The sequence below is a fragment of the Corvus moneduloides genome, chromosome 8 (assembly GCF_009650955.1).
Source record: "Corvus moneduloides isolate bCorMon1 chromosome 8, bCorMon1.pri, whole genome shotgun sequence".
Taxonomy (NCBI): Eukaryota; Metazoa; Chordata; class Aves; order Passeriformes; family Corvidae; genus Corvus; species Corvus moneduloides.
Genome location: NC_045483.1, coordinates 7,307,076 through 7,330,751, shown reverse-complemented (window position 1 = coordinate 7,330,751; position 23,676 = coordinate 7,307,076). Strand labels below are relative to the sequence as shown.

Below are 23,676 nucleotides of genomic sequence, written 5' to 3'. Positions count from 1 at the left end.
TAGATATGGACAGAGTACAAATCTTCAGAGAATACAAGGCTCTGAAGGAAACTCCAATGAAAAGTTCACAAATCTGTGAATTTTCAAGGAAACTCTTTCAAAAAGGTGGTCAATCTGCTGTGAAAATGGTATTTCTTTTGAAGAAAAGATGTTAAAATCGTCATCGCTGCTGCTAAGTTTTCCAATGTAAAATTTAAAATGAGAACATTTTCTGAAGCAAAAAAGCAAGTGCTTTCATGCAATAAGGATTAGGACTATAGAATTCAATGGCAATCATGATTTTTGTTGGTGGTCACTGAGTACCACCTTAATGAAGAGAATAATGAAGATATGACGTAATTAGAAGTTCTGCTGTGCCATAGGAAATATGTGTGGAACAGAAGTGTGAGTTGAGCTGGGCTATATTTCCATAGCACTCATTTTTAATTAGTAATGCTTAAGAGCCTAAGCAAGCTTGGAATATGGTACCAAGGGAAAAAAAAAACCCCACTTTTTTTCCATGTAAGTGGGATTCAGCAAATACTTTATATTGTAGATCTATCCTGGCTTAGTAAAAATTAAACAGATTGTGTAATATTTTAAAGGAGCAGTCTTTTTTCTTTTTTTTTAATAGTAAAAAATCTGTCTCTCTAAAAAAATGTATTCCATCAGCTATGTCAAGCTAACATAAGTAACAAGAATAAATAGTTTCATTCATGCAAGTAATCGTGTTTGCTTTAATGCAAAGTTTCTCCAAGCACTAATTCTCATGTGTCTAATTATTTGTCAGATTAGATCCTGTAACTTCCATTTTTTTTTGTGCATTTTCTGTGATGTTCTGAAATTGAGCACAGTAAGTACTAACAATCTTGATGGGGAGCATCTTAGAAAGCAACATTAAGTGATAATACTTGAGCTTATTTGCAGGATTTTTCAAGGACACTATTAAGAAATGAATAACATAGTGTCAGATTTGCAGCTGGTGTAAATCAAAATAGTTCTGCTGCTACTCAAGTGCCATGCTGATTTAAGCAGCTGATATTTAGGATTTGAATTAGTTCATAAGAGTCAAGTGAAAAAAACTACTCAATTATGCTTTCAAATTGGTGAATGGGCAGAGTAGGTGATGGAGGTCCTCAAGAGAGGAAAGCAAGACACATATCTTGCAACACTTTAGACAAGGTCTGGTTTGTGCTTTCACACTCCTGCCAACCTGTCCTCTCCCTTTTTCCCTGGCTGGCAGCAACCACTGCCAAAGCAGTTTAACACGTGCTGCTGCTACCACCAAATAACACAGCAACACCAGCCTCCCTTTTGCTGCCATCTCATACCTTTTCCTGGGATAACAGAAATCCTTTATTTATCGTTCCTCTTCCCGCTGCTAGAGCAGCTATGATTGGATCCACAATGTCCACATGCAGCCACTGGGATGTGAACTTCTATAAACTTGCAAATCTTAAATAGGGATCATTTGTTTCAGAATGGTTTTGGCTCTGGTGTGCACACTTTACAGCTGTCCTTGGGCCATGGCAAGGACGATGAAAATAAAAGCTGTGTCATGCTTTCAGACGTTCGTTTGTGTCCTCCCTACATTCCATAGTCTTGATCTGTGTAAGTTGTCATGATAGAAAGGAATTTGTGATTCTGGTGCCATTAATATTTTTTTCCTGCATTAAGAATATTGCCAAGTTTGCACTTTAATCCCTTCTCCTGACAGCTAGTTTTCACAATGTCTTGATTTAGTTCTCTTTTTTATTATTATAATTCCAGGTAGAAATGTTTTAATTTATCATTCACTAGGCATCCTGCATGTGGCCAGGAGGTTAAAAAAGAACTTGGAAAGGCATTGCTGAGGAAAAGTTCACTAACACTGTGTTTTGGATGACATACAAGGTACTACTATATTTTCTTTCCAATTTTGCAAGAAATGCAAAATACAGCATAATCCTTTCAGGACACTTGCCTTTCCTAATCCTCACATCTGGCATAGATCTCCTAAATGATGATCCAACCTTATCTTTTATGACTCTAGGGTGCTGCAGAGCTACAGCTCTGCGGTCGCAAAAGGTAACTGTCAGAACTTCTGCCTTCTGTCTGAGTTTCATTCTCACAATGACAGATTCAAACTTTATGATCCTCCCCGGGCAAAGGACAGCCCTTCTGGGCTCCTCATGGACATTTCAAAAGTCCTGACTCAGTTTGCTTGTTACCAATGAGAGCAGCTATACTGTGCTCGTACTTAGCCCTGCCTATTACCACAGCCACACTGTCAGCCTGCAAGTGAGGCAGAATTTAAACTGTGCCTTGTACTGTGTTTTTCCCAACCCTGGAATATTAGTGGCTCTGAGGGGACCATGTCCTCTTCTGCAGGCAGTCTAGGGTAAAGTTAACCCATTGTGATATATGGGAGTGACTCTCTGCTCCTAAGTGCTCAGCCCGAGCTCAAACAGTGATGGACTGTCAGTCATTCGTCCCCAGTGAAATGAGAGTTTTCATAGATGAGTCTTTAAGGCTGAATTGTAAAGGAATAATAGATTTCTCTACTTCTCATTTCTAACCCCTGGAGATCCAGCAGATATGCCCATCTGGGAAACAAATGCCCATTAGCATCACTTCACTGCACAGCACCACTTTGACTTAGAGGTTGGCAGTCAGAAGAATTTACAGGAAGGTACCTGGGGATATATGATTCCTAGTATATGCCACAGACACAGAGTCTCAGGTGCTTTTCCCAACAGGATCTACCTGGATGCTGCCAAGATAAATTTCCTTTCATGAACTGGATGCTGGCACTGCCAGCCCTTAATCAGACTCATATAGCTTAATAGGAGAATATTCTGGAAGCTCAAGGGGATATCTCTGGCAGTAATCCAGTACAACTACTACACACACCATCCGCTCTAAGTTATGTTCAATATTTTCCATATTAACCTGAAATTACCCTCATTAATGGGCAAGAACAGTAAAGTAAGACCAAGTTTATTTAACAGTGTGAAGGCACAGGGAACTGCATACATGGGCACACGGATAAAGAAATGCAATTTTCCTTGCAGCCACCTCATGTTTTAACTTAGCTTCAATGTCTTGTGCTCTGTTCAACCACTTGTGAAAATCAAGAAAGTTCCAGGATGGTGCACACTGATGTCACAGTTCAGGAAAAGCAACCTCTAGGCTGTAGGATAAAAGGTGAATAGCAAACCTGACAAGGAGTTCTTTCTGGAAACCCCACTGAAAATAAATGCATCTGCAGGTGTTTCTTGTAGCTTTGTCTTAATAAATCAGTTTTAATCAGAATGTCAATTCATAACTCTCTTGCTAATGAAATGCTACATAGTGCACTTCTTGTATTAGGTTATCAAATGAAGTCCCTTACTAGATTAACTGAGTAACTTTGTTGCAAATAAACATAGTTCTTATAATAAAAATGACTCTTCTGAGCATAAACAGTTTGAGTAATATATAAATTTAAGATCAGTACAGAACAACCATATTCTAATCAGAAAAGACTGCGTGAAAGAATGCAGTCTATCGTTGTTAGAGCTGAGATAGACAAGCAAGACAATAAATTGAAGGATAACAATGCAGTTTGTGCACTGGGGCCATAATCACAGCTTGGTAATCATAATGTATTCTATTTATTGTTCATTTCCACTGTTTTTCTTACGGAAAATAATGTTCCAGTGCTGTCTGAGATTTCCATTTCTATTTTAAAACAAGGAAATTAATGATTTGTGTTCTGGAAAAACAGTGGGGCAGAATGACAATGGAAAGATAATTTGCTGTTAAAAAAGTAATGAGAAATGTTAGTGTAATTTTGGTTGGGATGCATTTAATTATCAATAAACCCGTTGATCTCAGCTTTATTAGACATGATAGAAGTTTTCAGGGAAAACTTCTTCATTTTGAAGGTCTAGTGGAGTTGGTAGAGTCCTCCAGTAAGTTGGTGCAGCTGGATGACTTGGTCACAAAAGCCGGGCAGTTACCTCAAGTCTCTTCCAGTATAGATAGAAGAATTATGAGATAAACCAAAATGTGCACCAACTTTTGCTGCTGTAGGTAATGTGGTTATGTACCTCCCATAGGTTAGTGGGAGCTCATTAGCCATAACTAGAAATCACTTAGAAATCCTCAGGCAAAAGAAGGTGCAGTGTAGAAACTCAGAGTGCTGAGGACACTCAGGCTCTGGGCCATTCTTGCAGGTTTAAATGAGGTGAAGCTTTCCACTCACTAATTGCAGGAGAGGAAATTTATGTGATGTATTAAATGAAAATCTTCAGTAGATGCTCAGAATTTCTGTAAAACCCTGGAGTCAAATGAAGAACTGATGTTTCCTCTGCCAGCCACAAGCAGTGTTCAGTACCCCACCCTTGTTTATTCTGTCTCAGTGTTTCCTGAAGTCTATTTCTCCCTCACACAAATGATGTTTGGTGAAAGCTTTTTTTTTTTGTGTGTGTGTGTGTGTTACATTATCATTAAGGCTCATTACTCATTGAAAAAACCTGGAGAAAATTGTCAAAACTTGCAGGTGGGTGGGAAGCTCATATTCAAAAGTATGTTAATGAGCGTTAGTTCATGAGTTCACCCAACACTTAGAACAGGAACGTGGTGTAGCACTGATAGTCTACAGAACCAGCAGGGCTGCTGGCAGGCTTTGTTTCTGGCTAAGGCCTTGCCTTAGCTCCAGTGCTCTGGAAGTGTCAGGTTCTCCTTAGGGCAGCAGCAGGTGTTGTGAAAGTGGTGGAATTTTCCTGGGAGGAGCAGATGGCACTTCTTTCCTCTGACATTTCTGCTAGGTTTGATTCTCTTGGTAAATGACCATGGAAAGAATCAGGTGGAGATAGGATGGAGGTTGTCTACAGGTGGGAGTCTGCCATCTCCTTCTGCTGGCAGGATAGCTGCACAAGGGACAATTGGAGTTTCTTCAGGAAAATGGCCAGAAAAGCCCCAACCAAAAGATATCAGTGGAATTCTGATTTTGAGAGGGCGAATTTTCTTTTGTTCCTTAGCCCTGCTGAGGAGTCTGCCTTTACTGCACTGAGAATGGTCAGAACAATCACAGCATTTGACCCTTCATCTTTAATTACAGGTAACAGTATTTCACCTCAAACATGCATTTAGTAAAAGCAAAATAGGGTAACCCAGATTCATCCCCTTACTATAAAAGCAGAGTTAATCTTTGCTTTCAACTGTGATTTAAAAGAAAGTAGCCACAAGTGCGTTGTAGAAACCTAATTTGATAAGGGTGTTTTGGGACCAGCTACCTCGATCAAGCTCTACATCCAGGGCAGCTGAGTGGGCATAGAAGAGCCCAAAATGTGCCTGACAGGGAGAGGTGACTTTCAGCTCTTGAGAAATTTTTAATACTGATAGTAAGATTAACAGGCTTTTGAATTTGTGTGTAGGCATCTGAATTTGACCAAAATCCAGCCTGGGTACTCAAGGGCATTTTGGAATCTGAGACTTGTGTATTGTTAATAAATCAAGTAACTCAGAAAATAACCAAAGAATTTAGGAAAAGCACCTGAAGCTGAGAGCAAATGAAGATGTGAATAATTGTAGTATAACAGTATGAATTTTATGTTTTCTCCTTTTCTGTATCTCTTACCTCTTCAGAGGACATAGTCTTTTTTTTTTTTTTTTTATCCTCTCCTCTGAAGTCTTGCACATTAAAAATCCAGAAAAGCGGCTGTTTACATTCTGAGTCTGGTCCTAATCCTGTTGCAACAACAGATTTGATTGTTTATTTGCCAATTCGTCTAGCTTAGTTTATGCGGAATTCACCAGATTAATGCTGTTTTAATAATATGACTAAAAACAAAGTTTAAATTGACATAATTAATTAATACAACAAAAAAGAGTAATTTGAGCTGTTTGTGAAGAAGAACTGAAGTTTTATTTATAACGAATTCTTGTAAGTACAAGTAAGACCATTTTAGTTTGGAAACATTACAGTGATTAATACATAGCTATTTGCATTTTAATACTTGATTTATATATCAGATCTGTATTTGTGCACACTGTCAAACTTTATTCTGTTCTTGTCAAAATACTTATTGCTTCTGACAGGTGTAACATGCTCACATTAATCCTTAATTCCTTGATTCAATTTTCTAATTGCTTTTTTGGCATGAGTTTGGAGCCATTTAGTCTTACGTGAACTATTTTTCTTATGGTATAATAATGCACTTTTAAAAATTGGATGCACCTAACTTAGAATGTTGAAGAAAATATATAGAGGATATTACTTAGTACTGAAAATCGAAAGTTTTATAGCACTTCTGAGAGGCACCACTTCTTGGAATACAGATAGAACCAAAACACTTTATACTTTTCATCTTCCCGTATTCACAGTATTAAATATTTTCATAGATACAAATTGATGGTGAAGTTTCAGTGCATTTTGGCCAAGGAGATGCTGAGCACTTAGAGCAGCTCCATGAACATCCCCTGAGTCATCGTGGTCCTGCTCTTCTCACCTCTTCAGGCCACTGCTCTCTGCTGCCCATCCCACCCACCAAGGGGGACAGAATCCACTTCCCAGCTTCTTCTTGGTCTGCACTCTTAAAGCTGATCAGCTCTCTTTTTCCTAAACAGACAAATACAGTTATGCAAGATTTGCACGGCTTTTTGATACTTAAATAAATACTCCCACCTGTTTTGCTGCTTTCTTTTATAAAGCATGAATATGGCACACACTGGCATATGTTTTTCTGCCAACAATGGTAATACCGTCATCTGTTCTTTGTGTAGGAGAAAGAAAGCTAGCCCAAACTTATTTCTTATAGAAACAGATCCAAAAGAATCTTCCCAAAGCTTGGTATTTCCTCATAAACTCACCCAGGTAGCTGAACTTCGGCTACATCTTTATAGGACTTTCAGAAAAAGATTGTGAGAATGTAGAACCTTTAATAAAAATCTAGGAACCCATGAAGATGACTCCTGATACTTATTTTCTGTGAATAAATGCATGACTACACACTTAAATTGTGGATAAAACTTTATCTATTTGGTTTTTATTGCCTGATTTAATCCCTATCCTCTCCACTTATTTCTTCTTTCTACATACTCTGGGTTGCTCTTCTATTCTCACTATCAATAATAATATGTGTTCTTTGACCCTTTTATTCCTTCATAGTTTTCTGCCACGTTCTTTTTCACCTTCCCAGCTGACACACTTTCTGTCATAGTGTGTGTAAAAAAGGGAATGTAGGAGTAAAAGTTTATCAAAGAAGTGTTTGTTTTTTATGTCTTCTACTGATAACGTTTTATTAATCTGTGATTGTCATTTGAGGTTTTGGCAAAAAATGTAAGTCACTTGCTCTTGTGGGGGAAAAAAAGAGTAATTCTAGAAAGTAAATCATGGTAGCTTACTGCTCTGGGCAAACAAACTTGTGCCTTATCTCTTCCAAAAAACCCGTGGAAAATGCATGATAAATGGCACATTTCAGAGAACATGTTATGTCACTGTGAAATAACTTTGATTCATGATTATGTATTTATCTTTAAACAACTGACAAACCTTAGGGTATCTAAATTATTATCATTTGCTATATGCTACTGTGTTATTTTGCTAGGGAACCTGAAGGATGTGAGGTCAGATAAGACATCTGCTTTTGCAGTCATGATTTTTTTATAAAGAATAAATAAGCACAAAATTCTTACTGTATTTTACTTTTGGATGAAGTCCTTTGAAAAAATATTTTTTCAGAAATCATTTCCTCCAATTGTGTTTTGAAGAGCATTAGTATAAACTTCAGACAGAAAAGGATGGGGCCTGTTGATCAAAGGGTTTATATTACACAACAAAAGAAAATATCAACATTTGGACTTATAATAAAGTAATCACCAAATTAAAATTCATAGTGGTAAATTTGTTCCTTCCAGTTGTGTGTTTGCATGAACTGTTCTGAATTACATTTAAAAATTAGGATTTCATTTTCTCTGTGTTTTCAAATAGTTGTTTGATTTGCTGTTGTGACAAGTCAGGAAAGATGACTTAAAAGCTCTATTGCTTGCATTAGTAACACCAGCTGAAGCTTTTGGGGCTTTAGTGTCCTATTTCATCATTTGGTAAAGTTTTTGGTGAATGTAAGTTGTCCTTTGCTATGTCATGGCAATTTTAAATTAGATGTCATTCTGCACCCAAGTTCTTTAATGCTGTCACTTTAAAAGAATCTACAGAAATGCCTTTTAAATATGACCATGAAATTTTTAAAAAAAGTTTATTTATCTATTTTTCAATTTATTGCTATATTCTGTTTTCTTATCTTCACTGAGCAGTAATAAATGTTGGTTACTTGGAGGTAGAAAAATAGAAAATGATAATTGCTTTACATGATGGAAGTGCCTTTGTTTTCCTTGTATCAAGTACTTTGCAGTGTATTTAACTTGGCTAAACTATCATTTTTTCTTAGAATACTTGAATCAGTTGACATTTATGTATACATTGCATTTTGTATATAAATAGAAAGTTTTCTGGCTTTGAATTTTGAATCAAAATGTTGAACTCATATTTTGCCTTGGAACATGACAGACATTTAGAAAATTTACAAACAGAAAAAGAAATAAATGCTTATGCTGATTTTGACCTAATATTTTTAGAAATGTCTTTAGTGCTTGACTAAGTGTTTAAGCTCTCAAAAGTGAAATGCCTATCTCTGAGTGAGCACAAAACTTGGAAACATGGAAATGCAGAAACATTGTAAATTTTCATCTTAGAAAATTATTATTCTCTGGCTTCATAGACGGCTTTGCTTTTTTTCCCAGCTCCTCCTGTCCTTGGTAAATCGAGAACAGTATGGCAGCAACCATTTAGTTGAAAACTAACTGCAAATTAAATTATCTATACAGGTAATGAGAGTTTGGTAACAGCACAAACCCCCTGCCATCAAAGCCACTGCTATCATAGCTTTATATAAGACGAAACAAGGTAATAATCACACAGGCAACATTTTCAGAGAGTTTCTAAGTATATGTAAATATAGTGGCACTGCAGCTATTTTTTTTTTTTTGCATATGCAAAAAGAATCAGGAAGGTTCTGCCTTGAAGAAATCCTTTGCTTACCAGGACAGATAGGGAGAAGGCAGAATTCCTGGTCTGGGGACTTCAAGAGGGATTGACTATCTTTAGCTGTTGGTATATAATAGATTTGCTCTCATTTTATAGTTTTGGCATTAGGCAGGCTAGGTAATGGATGCTGTTGAAACACAATTCTTTCACATGGATACTTCTTAATAGAGATGGGGAAGTTAGCTACTCTCAGATACCAGTGTGTATATCAAAAGGTTTTGCTGTTTTCTAAGCTTTAATTTGATATTACTACATTTAGTAAGCTATAAAATTCAGTAAAATTTTGTTGTCTTTATGATATTTTAGTTTATTTTTTTGTTGTTTTGTTAGATCTGCTGCGTGGGTTGTCAGAGCCCATTTTTAAGTCGATTAACATGGTTCGGACAATCTGTTTGAATGGAAAGAACCAATTAGGAAAAAATATCTTCCTGCTATTACAGTGTGCCTTAAAATAAAAGATGCACAGGTAAAAATGGAATGGGAATCTCAAAGGTGTCTTCCTTTTCCAGGGTGCTCCTAAGCCGATTGCCATCGAGCCATGCTCAGGAAACAGAGCCGCCGTCCTGACGGTGTTTTTGTGTCTGCCCAGGGGACCGTCGGGAGTTCCACCACCCGGGCAGTCAGGTAAGGCTGCTGTGGTGGGTGTTGTGTCTGTCTCCTTCTACACACTCTGCCTGAGCAAAATCACCCTCACAGATCCAAAATAATAGCACAGCAGATGGATACGAGGAGCTGCCCAGTGAAGCTGATGTTAAGTTTAGCCCCAACGTTTAATTTTTCCTGGGAATTTGGTGCCATGTCCAAATAAAAAGCCCAGTGGTTAAGCCAGCCACATTTCATTAGGACTTCCTGAAGCATTACCTGTGCATGTCAATATGCTCCAACATTATCTCTCAGGGAAAAAAATTCATATACAGCCACTTCCATGGTTTCAGTTCAAGCATCTGTAAAAGAGGCTGTACAGGGAATACGAATGAGTATTTTCACTTCAGGCTAAAATTTAGTGCAGTCTAGTTTGCACCATAAATCCCAACACTTTGCTGGCCAGGACTCAATTAAAATACTAGTATTTCCCAGAATGCCTGTCAGATAAAACCTGGAATTGTGTGAGTGAATGGCTTCCATAGGGAGGTGTTCACTTTGGAAATGATCCCAGCTCATTTTAAAGTAGCACTTGCATTATCTGGAAGGACTTGTGGTGATCCACCTTCTATGCTAGATCATTGTACAAAAACATTCTCATAAAATACTTCCTAAACAGGACGTACCTACCTACACCTTTAAAATCCTTTAAGTAACTGCCCACAATGATGTAATGTAACAGAGCCATGACAAGAAAGTGAAGACAGAATGTGACACTGCACATGTGACCAGTTTACTCATTCAGAATTCACTGCAGCTGGAGCCAAATTGAACACCTTTGTAAGGAATAGTAGATTGCATGGTATGTGCCCAAAAAGCAGGAATAAACCAGAAAATATGCTTTCAGGCTAGCTTTTATTATTAAGAGCCAAAAAAGATATCCTTTTAACCTTCAAAAACCCATTTAAGAGATTAAAAAGTATTGAGTAATGATGAGGGTAAACTCAGTTGACTTATGCTGGAAATAAGCTCAGCCAGGTGTTCTTCTTTTGGCCTGATCATTATCTGTTATTTATTTGGGAGTTTTAGTTCCTTTTTTGAGGGCGAGGGGTGTTAAATTTTCTTCCCTCTGAGTTCTGAGATGAGGACTTCGTTCTTAAAATGCTGTTTATGGCTTGGAATATCATTTTTGGAAGTGCTATGAAAATAAAAGTGTTACTGATGCTTTGTCAAATACATTTCCTGGAAGAAATACATAAATGTAAGTGCTCTGAAGAGAGCAATGAGAGAGGAAGGATGTTTAGCTTATTCCCTGTTCATGTTTTAAGGAAATGAAAAAGAAATGAAGGTGTTTATAGTCATGCAACAAGAAAACATTATGAAAGGAAATTAAAAGTAATTGTTGAAATTGAGGCTTAAGATGTTTTTGGAGGGAGTTTTTTTGTTGTTTTCAAATTTACCTATGATGTGCGTCTTGACAGTAAAAATGTATTCATTTAGTTTCTTCATAATCAGCTTCTATTTGCCATATAAAGGAGTCTTTGAAAAGTAATTGCTGATCTTTGCTGTGTGCAAAGCATGGAAGGGATAGGTTTTCTTGAAACAGGACTTGGGTTCAACAACATGTCAGATGTGTCACTCAGCTTGTTTCTCAGCCTGTGAAAGAATACACCTCCTTTTTAAACATGTTATGTTCTGTCTTCTCCATCAGCTTCCATCAGCTTTATTTGAACTACCATTCCTCCATTTGTTATAATGGTATCTGTCAGCCACTTGTGTTCAAAAATATATAAATGTTTTAGTTCTACAACTTTCACTTTTTCAGGGTCAAAAGCGAATAGAAATGCTTGAGATGTTCCACCATGCTGGGTTATCCACTAGAGTATATTAGATTATGTGGCTATAATAATTTTTTTCTTGCGCATAATGAGTTTTGGCACTTGTGGATTGCTGTATGTAACCATGCCTAGGCTAGGCAGGAGCTATTATGCAAGTTTTTTGGCATACCTGTAGCTCTACTAATTCACTCCATTCCTGTCCTGCAGCACTACCTGCTGCTTCTTCCCTGGGCGGCCTGGGAGGAGGTGCTGTGAACACTGCCATGCTTTTTGGAAATGATATGCAAACTTTGAGCAGCACACACGTCCTCTATGCAGTTGGTTCCCCTTATGACCTAAGTTAGACAAAACCAGTGATACTGAGGTGGATGGAAATCATGTGCTCGGTAATTATATCTTGCAAAGTAATATTAGAATCCTCTATTACTTGCACACAGCCATTTTCCAGCTTGTTGGGATCATTCTAGGATAAAACTGACAGTGTGTCAAACTCTTTGTTTAAATGATATGTCAATGATACTCTTTCCCAGTTCACAATGGGAGAGTGTGGGTTTCATTCCTTCTATACATATGTCCCAAATATAAGAAGGGAATGCCTGTATTTCTATTGCCCTGCATAACATTTTCTCCAAAACTGAGGAAGCAAATTCTTTACATAAATAACTAATTTATGCTCCGCTGAAGTTCTTAGTTGTATCCCTAATTTTTTAAGCTGAGTTTGAGTTTTACTTTTCTGAGTTTTACATTAACAAATATTTTGTTGAAAAAGATCTCTGAATATTAAAAAACCCAAAAAACCAACAAACAAATGAATAAACTAAACCCTAATGTAAAGGTTACTCTTTGTGTAGCATATGTTCTATACTTCACCTTTATCAGCAGCTGGAAGAAAAGCTGAAGCTACAGATGGTGGGCTTTGGCCAAAGGCTATGCATGGAAAAAACTTGTCTAGGAGAGACCATATGTCCCAGTGGAGGTCTGCGTGTTCTCTGCTTCCTGTAGAAAATACTCGTAACTTTACAGACTTTCAACAGTACTGTTTATTTATTTACAGTATTGCTCTAAGCGCTAATTGGATAAATTAAACAGATAAACCACTTAATCTGTGATTTAAGATAGATTTTATACAGATTGATTACATAGATTCAGTCAAAATATTGATAAAAATGAATTTATTGAAAAAAAAAAGAAGCACTAGTCATTGTGATTCATGTTTTTAAAAGGGATTTTTCAATGAAGCAGCTATTTGTAGAATTAAATATCCTGCAAATCTGGAAAGTCACAAAATGTTGCCATCATGGTAACATGGTTAGGTGTTTCACAGCAGACCTTCCATTTCCTTTTGGGTGTAAGCAAACAATTCAGTTACACTTCTCCAAAGTAACCACTGTTTTTAAATGAAAGAAATTCGAACCAAAGTATAAATTAGAATGATCAATTAAAAACATTAAGTTAAATTTCTCAGTTTGGATTGACTGATAGAATGTGTGCTTTCCTTCATTCTTCGACTGTCTCATTCACTGCATTGTACCTGTGTAATCAGACCAAAATTAGAGGGTTCAGAAAAGTAGCAATTGTCTGTAGGATTCTCATGTATATCAATACAAATGCATCAGTGCAGTGCATATGTGACTTACAAGTTTTATGATACACTGGAAGCTAGAGATCATCTTTTACTGCTGTAGTGTCCGACCCCATGCTTTAAATAGCTTAAACTCTTCTTAATATCAAAGCAGATCTAATAATGAGAGCAGCTGCAACCAGATCTCTAGAAAGAACTAAATTGTGCATCACAAAGGGGATTGAACAGAACAAGTTAGACCAAAAAAAGAGGATAATATATAACTTAATGCAGAAAAAGTGCCTATGAATTATCAGCAGTGGAAGGCCCAAGAATAACTCCTTCAAGGTCTTCATACAGCTCTGGTGATATATTGAGCAATACAGAAAGAATGGCTTGGTAATGTGATAAATTTTGTTAAAAGTACTGTGACCATGTCATCATTACTACTAAAGCCAGCTAAATCCCATGCTTTGAGGTATTGAGTTACTGTACAGTAAGTTTATAAAACAATGTTTGCATCATTCTTGGAAAAGGCCACTTTGTGCTATAAAGCACAAAGAGAAATGAGAATATTAAACCATTTCAAAAGAATTCAGAATCAATGGGTGTAACTTCTGAATTATTTACAGATTATTTTACTTCCATACAGCAGCACTTTCTCATCTACCAAGAGGGCAAAAGTGATAGAGCACCCAGCTGAGGAGCTTCCCTATTGAGGCAGTGAGCTGAATGGTCTCTGCAGGTGTGCACAAACAAGTTCCTCTATTAAACCTTAGTGGATCTCTAACACCTCAATGGTGATGACTGGGTGAGGTGAATCTAACTTAATCCATAAAATAACACTTGGAAATTAAATGGAAATTGAAATGAAAGACTGTGTGCAGTATTCCGTTGTTATAAGTATAAATTAGGGTGGCAGGCCCCTGAACAGTCCTATCTGAAAGTTCCTGTCTGATATCCTTGACTCAAAACAGAATTTTGTGTAATTCTGGCCGTGCTAACTGTGGCATTCAATCCTACTTAATCAGCAAGCTACAGTAGGATCACAGAATCAATAAAGCTACCATGCCATCTGCCTTCCCTGTCCTCACCATCATAATGAATAATGACTCATTAAGTGTTCTACGAGACAATTAGCTCTGGTTGAAAACAGTAACAAGGCTTTCTTGATTATATTTATAATTTTCTCTGATTAAAATACAAAAAATCTAGTGCATATCATAAGAGGCACATTAACATAAATATGAATTAACTAATAGTTTTTATAGAGTATTATACTTAATTATATTGCTCACTTTTCCTGATCCTTGGAAACAAAACCATAGCTTATGGCTTTTCATTTGTAGAATGGCTTCATATGTGTACCTATCTCAGTATGCAGAACTGGTTGCAGACATACCTGGGCATGCAAGTCCCATGAATTTCTACCTGCTACAAACACATTCCTTTGCTCAGTCCTTTCATACTTGCAAAATAACCCAATGAAGTCAGTAGTGCTACAAGGATGAATATAGATTTTCCTGTAGAAAAATATCAGTAAAAGATGTAGCAGAAAATACACTAATTAAGACACACAGAGGAGGGTTGAATCTCTGCCTTAGTGAAGAAAAACTATGAATACTGAAAGTGGGGAGAAGAAGAGTGAGGGTAGACATAGAAACGGGAGGATATTCACAGCAGGTTATTTAAATTCCTAAACTTCTAAAAAAGAAACCTCAAATTGATATTGCAAAAGGAGAAAGGAACTCTGAAAAATGATAGATGTCTAGATAAGGACAAACATAGCTCTGCATTCTGTTTTTCCCAGCTGGCTTATCAGGCCCTACAAAGTAACATGCTACTTTTTATTTAAGCAAGCGTATTTCTGTGCATCATCCTGTTCTTTGTTCTGTAGCAATCAGCTTCTCTAGATTGAATGTTGTCTCTCCTTTGTAATTTTGTAGACAGAATATTGGCTTATTTTTGTTATTTTCTGTTTTATTGACATTGATTCACCAAAGTATATTTTATATTTGTAATCTAACAGTACTGTTTAGGTAGGATAAAGTGGCATGGAAACAGAGAAAACATTACAAAAAACCAGAAAAACTAATTATACAACACCCCTAAAAAAGACACTTCCCCCATCATGAATAGCAAGATTTTTCAAATAATGAAATATCAAAAAAAAATCATCTTAATTCTCGTATTTTTTCTGAAGTCCCAACATGCAACTAGAAATAAGTGAAACTACGTATTACACAAAATTTACACAAAAAAACAGTGCAGATGTCTAGAACTTGTATTAAAATACAGGGGTGAGTCAAACATTTTATTTATTCAAAGTTGCACAGTCATATTCATTTGACCAGAAGCTCTACAGATGAGCTGGAATATTATAAAAGACTCAGTGAGGAACAGAAATGTTCAAGTTTCCTTTTACTGTTTAGACTGTGTGAATACTGAGTTTAATCTTTCTCTCTAACCTAAGGCATGACTATAGCATTTTTTATAGAAATGTAATTTTAGTAATTGTGTTGAGGGGTACTCCATATTAGTTACCAACATGATGCCAGTTAAATGCTCAAAAAAAAAAAAAATAGAAAACATTAACATTGTGGGAGAAAATCAAAATGGTCTTTGTAAAAGTTTTAATGACTGCAACTAAAACTAAACTCCTAATTAGTATATTAAGCAGGAACTTCAACTTACTGACACTGAGAGACTGTAAAATCTGGGGTTCTTTTCAGTTAACTGGAGATGCTTAACAAAATAGCTCTAAGACTTGGTGTAAACTAAAATCATCTATTCCCAAGATCATTTTACTGAAGGAGTTGCTTCCTTTTGAGCAGTAAGGCCTATTTTTGGAGTGACTATTTTCTGCTTAATTCTGTCCTTCTGCACTGCATCAAATGAGGGAGCAGACTGTGTTTATGGTATTGACACTGTGAAAAGAACACAGTGGTAAGTGGCAGATGGTGCCGATGATTACTTAAAAAATATTTATGGCAATAGCAAAAACAAAGTAGATAATAAGAGTTGCTAGCAACCACCACCCCTACTCCAGCCCAAACCCAAAGCAATTACTTCTGAAATGTGCAGGATAAAGTCTACTTGAAAAGTACAGAAGTTCTTAGCACAGAAAGCTTTCTAAGTGATGAAGAATGAGGTATTGATTTTGTCTGGTCCTTTACGGAATTTTAGGTGGTTCTGTAATGAATTAGTTTTTACATCATTCTAGCCATAGAAACTTGATTCCTTTAAATTCTGAAGAACATACTTGAAAAGGACATAAACATTTTGATATGAAGAACATGCAGTATAATGTTAGCAATGTGTCTTCCCCACATCTTGGCAAAAGTAACTTATTGATCGGACAGTAAAACCTGCATGCTGTGGAGCCATCAGCTGAAAAAGAGTGAAAAGGAAAAAAAAGAGCAGGAGAATAGAGGAGGTGGAGATGGTTGTTTTACAACTTTATCACTGGATTTCCTGCCCTAGAGGGACTCAATAAAATGAGACATATTAATAAAAACTGTTAAGTACTGTGAACATTTCTTTGACAACTAGTCATTCATTGTTCAATCCAAAACTGTCACTGTTTCTCCAGAGTGTTAGAAATACTTTTTTCTTTTTTCTTTTGGAGTTTTTTGCAGCTTTATTTGCTTAAAGGGAACTGAAAGAATGTCTGAAGAGGGTGTAAAATTCTGAACACTGTGAAGTGTAAGTGCAGCCATGTCCATCTCTTCCCCTGGTTGAGAAGGTCTGGGGATGTTGTCTGAGCTATTGTCAGGTTGCATCCAGGTGACAATTTGGTGGTTTCCTCTCCCCTATTGTCATGGGAATAGAGAAGCAATGATGAATGCTCATGATCCAAACAGAAGCACTAGAATCCAAACCTTCAAATCAAAGGCTCTACCCTGGAAAGAAACACCATCTCTCAGCCATACCTGCCTGCTCACCGTCAGCTGCAGTACTTGGGGTTCTGCTATTTTCATCCGTCACCCACAATGTTTTAGCACAGCAATCGTATCTTGTCTCCACCTTCATTTTGCCAAGGCAAACAAGGTCTGCTTGAAACCTGTTCCTCAGTCTTCTGAACACCTTTGTAGCACTTTGTCCCAGTTTCAACTTCAGTTGATCTCATTTCACCTTGCATGACCAGGTTGTACTCAGAGTGCCATGTGAAGTCCCATCTGGCATTGCCCGATGGCATTAACATTTTGTTGCTGTGTTCCTTTTAACATTTACTTTTTTAAAACTATTTTTTCCCCAGCCAACTTATTTTTTTTCCTTAAACTGTGAACTTTTAGAGTATAACTTTCTGCTTGTTTTCAAAATACATGGCTTTGAATTTTGCTGTTCAATCTGATTACATGTATATTCCTCAAGTTCTTGGAGTCATGCATCTCTTTCTGGATTATCTTCTATGCCTTCTCTGTATTGATGATACATAGTGATGTTTGTTATGATTGAATTTAATTACTTTAATTCCAAGCTCTTTAATGAAAACAAAAATGAACAGTAAAAAGATTGACTCGTTTCCTTGTTATACATTCATCAGCCTTCTTTCTCCTCAAAACTATTCTTTGTTTTCTCTCCTTCATGACATTATTCACTTTCCATAACTCCTCTACGTTCTCTTTTTATAGTTTATCTGTTGATAAATTCTCACAGTATTAGATTTCATAAATCTAGAAAATATTCTGCATATTCTTACCCAGAAAGTCATTTAACTTATTGTAGAAAACTATCAGGGTGTTCTGGCACAATCTTTGATGAAATGTTGCATTTTGACCTGTTTTCCATTTACCTGCCTTTAATTATTCCTTCTTGCAAAGTACCTCATAGCTGAGTCTGATTAATAGATCAGTAAATAACAATATATTTTTCCTTGAATCTAGACAATATTTAGTTTGAAAGAAACAGCAGTTACTGTTCTCAATTTGTGTGCATCTGACATGACAGATTATTAAATTTCCCTGTTACCAGCCTTTGTTTTCTGGTATTCTTACAGAATTAGTGTTCTGATTACCCTAATGTCATTTCATAAAACTTCTGTTTCTTCTGTTTCCATATCCTCATTCCATTATCCATATTGATGGCACCGTCTTTGATAAACATTATCTCCCTCCTTGAAAACCATCAAATTCACTCCTGGGACATCTAGAAAATACCTGATCTCTGCTTCATTTTTTTTCTACATAATGGCTCTGTCCTGCTTGGTCTCTTAGTTACATACAGTGAAAACCTTTAGATGTTTGTTTTACTAAACCTTTGCAAGGTCTAACTCATCTTGACTTTAGACAATTCTTATTGTCTTATTACAGGCTCTTACCTGTCTTTGCCTGTAAAAGACAGCCTACTTTGTTGCTTGATGCTTTTTAGCCATTTTCATAGGCTTTCTAAATTTAAAAAGCTGTAAACTTAGGTCTTCAAATTTGATTGTCTCCCAGGCAGAGTCTTAGGCCCCTGCAAGGCTAAGCTTTCCCTAGTTGAAAGAAATCATAGTGTGCTTTTCTTCTTTTGACATGAGTGCTACAGATGTCGACAAAGGAAAGGAAAAGAAATAAAAACATTATAAAGGCAACTAACAAATATGGGAAGTTCTCACTTGACAATTTTGCTGAGAGGGCTTATACAATACTTATGTGGGTTTTAATGGAAATCTCATGGGAAAAACATCTTTCAATAGTATGATTTATTTTACACAAGTGGAAACATTGATGATCAGATAATGTTGTAAAGCAGCATTTTGTTCTTCTTCTCTTAGCACGAAGTGTTTCTCACATGGAAAATAGGCAGCAGGCCCATGTGAATGTACACCTCAGCCTCACAGAGCACCTTTTTAAAATTTTGTGCTGTTAAACTGAGGATTCTACAGATATCTAGTCAGAAGTGCAAAATTAGGTAAAGTGAACAAATCCCTGTTCAAGTGATGTACTGGATGATAAGTGTCCTTCCTATGTGAAATTGGTGGTCTGGTTTTATATTCAGTCAACACATACTGTGTGGAGCAGATGGCTTACAGCTAAATTAGAACCATAAACCTTTCAAAGTTAAAGTTACATATGAATTAAATCTTTCAGCAGGGGTCCCATCACCTATTTCTCCTTGCTCTAACTTTGAATCCCTTGAAAAGCAGCTTTTTTTCTTTAATCAACAGAAGTTAATCTTCAACTAAAAAGAGTTGCATTGAGATCTGTCCTGATTCTTAGTCCTGGCATCATGGAAAGTTTCGTTCATTACTGGGACAATGCAATTGCCCATAATCTACCTTCCCATGTTTATTTTATAACACTCTTGGAGTAAAATGCTTCTACTGCCTATTTTTGGGATAAAGCTGTCCAAAATTATACAGAGACCAATCAGATTTATCATGCTTTGGCGTTTGATGGCATCCATCTGTTTATTTACAAAACTGCTAAAGACTTATTGAGTTACTAGACTACAGAGAAAATAAATTGAGTTATCATATGTAGTTAAATTCAGTCTTTGCATCTGCTGTCTTTCCAGCCTGTATGGTGTTTTCTGAAATTATACTGGCTTGCAGACCCAGGCTTCAGGAATACATTTACTTCACAGCCTTTTTATGCCATTTCAAGTGATTTTCTAATGCAGGAGCAATTTGTGGTTCAGGAAAATGTTGACAGAAGAATGTCAGGGCTTTCTGTTGTTAGCAGTTTCAAAGCATGATAGGGAGAGTTCTTTCTTAAAAGTAACTCTTAAAAGTTTGGAGTTGCTCAATTTCTAGCATAATTTGATCTAGCCCCTTTCAATCAATATTGCACAGCTATTGTAGAAGGCTAGGTTTAAAGCTTATGGGCACAAATAAACTAATATTATTAGTAAGTATAAAACACTTTCAAGATGAGGGATGGTGCTCTATGTATTCAATTACTATTGTGAGTACAAACAAAAAGAAGTAAGGTTTAAAGTTCAAATCTTTCTGTTAGGAAAACTGAGTAGCAAACTGAGGAAATACATCGTAAAGGGATACTTCAGTTCCTGTAGCAAGAGTGAGTGTGCAACAGTGAACTCAATTATTGCCCACATCTTTCTGTTTGTGGATGAACTGCTCCATAACAATGAAATCACTGGAAATGTCCTTCTGAAGGAACTAGTCTGAACCCAGCAAAGATATTAAGTCAGAGCACCCACAGGTAGCTGGGAACCCTGGCTCTGTGTTAATTGGGTCATGATTGTTAGAGAAGGGTTGTTGCTTGTTACGACAAATCTCTCACTGTGATAAATTCTCAACTTCTCTTATTTGTATGCCTTGCATAGTTCTGCTTCATAATTTTGGAACTGAGAGGTACAGGGAATATAGTCCAGAGGGATCCCCATGTCAGCTCCTTTCCTGTATGGATACAGCAGATCCAGGTCAGTGCTGCCTGTACAAGACCAGGGTTGAGTTCTGCATCTCCCTGCACTATCCTTTAGCATCTAAGTATGGCACTGTGCCTACATACAGCACCAGCTAAATGGTGCATCCAGATGACTAAGTCTTTGTGGGACATGAAATGGGGAACAGTGTAGAAACCACCAAATGCTGTTTCTGGAATGATTTGGAGCCTAGCAAGGCTGTCAGAACTTGTACAGCCTGGTGAATCATGCCTGACTGCAGAGCTGCTCAAGGATTTCTGCAGGATGCACTACTCTGTACCAGCACTACATGGGTGGGTTTCTCTCATATCCTGTCTGCAATTGCATAGGTTAAAAAAATAATAATAATACCAAAAAAAAAAAAAGAAAAAAAAAAAAGGTTGGAGGTTGATTTTTCTGCTCTTTCTTACAAAATACAGTAAATATTAAGGGCTGCAGAAAACAATGAGAAGAAATAAGTTTAGGCATGCAGAATTAGCAGGTTCATAAAATGAAACCAGGCTGTTGAAAAGAATTATTTAAAAATAATTCCAAACTAAAAATCCAAGAATCAGTTAAATCTATTAAAAAAATGAAAATAAGTAAAATATGAAATAAGATGAAACTAGGCTTCTCTGAATGTTACTGGACCTGGCAAGTAAGTTATACACTAAACTGCATATATTTTTCATACTGGAGAAAATGAGCTTGACTGATGATAGCTAGTTAGTCTGGAAAAATGCCAGACTAAACAATCCATCCAAAAGAGGGACATTTTAAACTAGCACCTGTATGGGAATCACTTCTGAAAGAATCCCTCTTTATAAACCTACTCTTTCTAAAATGTTTGGGTCTGAAAAATGTTAGTATTAAGTGAATCCTCCAAATTGCTAAGCAGGAAGTATGGATCTGAACAGCAGCTGAAAAAGCCTCTTGTCACTTTAAGTCTTTCTTTTCAAGAGAGTTGACTTGAGTGCTCAAAACGTGCTAGGGTGTAAGGGAAAAATTAAAAAGAGAATTACAATGGCAAACTATATTTAGGGTTGAGAGTGACTCAACATGAAATGATCAAGGAAAATTTAGAATGACAATGATTCTACCTTTTTCACCCATCCTGTGCTTAATTTGTACTATTTATATATGTATTTATTACCTGTAATTCACGATTCAATGGTACACGGTCTAAAGTGTCTTTTATCAAGTACTCAGTGTCCTCAGCTTCTTTTGAGTGCATCTGACTGTAAGTGGGACGTAAAATATCTGGTGCCTTGCCACAGGGCAAACCCTGGAAGGCAGTATAGTTGGATTGCAGTGATCAAAGGGTAGCCTTCCTTATCCTCGCCCTCTGACAGTGATGTACCAGCATGAAACCCATAGCTGCAGTTCAAGGCTTCCATGCTTGTCCCTGGGAGCATCATTCAGGGCACTTTTCCAGGTACAAAACTGCATCAGGCTAGCGGCATCCATTCCCCCACAGCCCTTCCCCTTCCTCAGTGTTTGCAGCTGTATCTGCCTCTCACTCCTTAGGCTCAAATGCACACAACAGCGGGCTCAGCAGAACTTGCTCTGTAGTGAAACAGTTTCACAGACTAGAGGTGAAAGTTTTAGGTGGCTGATTGTAGTTAATCATATCAAAAAGTGAGAAAATTCTTGTGGGGACTTGCACCTACTGGAATGTGCACCTGAAGTAGATTTTAGCCCTTGCTCTGCAAGCCAGATCCCCGTGTGCTTGTGGATACATTGTCTTTCTCTATGCTCTCTGTAAAATGGGAATGCTACTTCGTGAGGATGTTGTGGGAATAAATGAGCAATGTTTGAGTTGTTCTCAGATTCATTGTCGTAAGTGTAATAGAAAAAAATCCAAACAATAGTTCATAGCATGGTTTAGTGCATAATACCATTCATTAATTTCCAGATCCCTGCATTGCCTCAGCAGAAAGGTTTGAGTCAAGGGTAAAAACTCTTCACTATTTGTTGTTGAAATTTCAGATCAGTATCTCTATATATAAGATACCCTGTTGTTTTGTTTTGTTTTCCCCAGGGAAGAGCAGATTAATCTGTTATTTTTTCTGCAGATAAATGATTCCTGTCAAATATACTCATGCAGGAATCTTTGTCCACAATAGAGAAATACTGATTAGTCATCATGATAAAGAATCTTTGGTAGCACATTGCAGCTGGTAGTACACAAAGAAGTTTTTGTAGAGATATTTTGGTTACCTAAAAATGTATCAATATGCAAAAGGCATAAAAAGTTTCACTACAAACTATTAGAGCATGATACATTAAATTCAAGAATAGGCTGCATCTTTTCCTGGGGAAGCAGTGAAAGAATGCTGGTCATAAAGTAAAAAATCATCTAAATATAAATGTGAGCTTCAGATGAAATTTTCTTTACAATTTCTGGAGACTGTAATTATTAAATTTCTAATTTGAATTATTTGAAGAAATAACCTTTGAATAAATTCTATTTGCATTTGTATATGTAGAGGATGAAAATAATGGGGAGTTGTTTTTCAGAAAGCAGCAAACCATGGCTGGCAGCACAGGGAGCCACATCCTGAGCTGTGTCAGAACGTTGTTCTGACTGATATGGAAGAAGAGTTATGTGTAGCTTTAAATGGTGCCTTAGATTAAAATTAAAATCTATCATTTAATTTACTGTTTTCTGATGATTTAAGAATATATGCTCGGAATAATATTTAGAGTAGAGAAAGCTCTAATTTATGTGAAACAGTGCATTAAAAGCAGTTACTCATCCACCTAAGAAACATTATCAGCTACCCATCAGCTTCAATTCAGAATAAAATCTGAAAAATGGCCTATAAGAGGCATCAAATTTCTTCTGCTTTTTAAAGACCTTGGCAATGCAAGATACTGAGTGTGACAAATGCAGTTAGGTATAAATTACCACCCTTCTTGCAGCTACTGGAGCTCGAGGTCCCACTTCCCTCCACTGAAATGGACACAGTTCCACCTTGGTTTGTACTGGAGGAAATCTGGAATGCCATTACAGAACACTCTGCAAGCTCCCATTATTTTCAACAGGAGTGATGCCAAGCTCCTTTCAAAGTTGATTACAGAATCATAAAAAAATAAGGCTGGAAAGGACTTTTAGAGATCATTTACTCCCATCTCCCCTGTTCAAGGCAGTATCAGCTGCATGTAAACTATTTCTGGCAGACATTTGTCTAACCTGTTCATAAAAGAGTACAAAAATGGACTTTCTGCTTCTTACCTAGGAATTTTTTTTTCCCACATGCATTGATGTTAGAAAGTCTTTCCTAGTGGTTAACCTA

The 23,676-nt window shown here is 36.8% G+C and overlaps 1 protein-coding gene across 3 annotated transcripts in view; it reads left to right on the top strand.

Moving 5' to 3' along the window:
* The window catches only part of ATRNL1 (attractin like 1), a 442,356-nt gene that overhangs the window by 380,850 nt on the left and 37,830 nt on the right, over positions 1 to 23,676 (top strand). For all 3 annotated transcript variants that reach the window (XR_004241537.1, XM_032116252.1, XM_032116251.1), the window contains one exon: positions 9,559 to 9,673. Coding sequence is in view for 2 of the 3 variants with exons in the window: in XM_032116252.1 (XP_031972143.1) it covers positions 9,559 to 9,673 (115 nt within the window). In the remaining variant the exon portion in view is untranslated. The remainder of the gene's footprint in view (positions 1 to 9,558; positions 9,674 to 23,676) is intronic.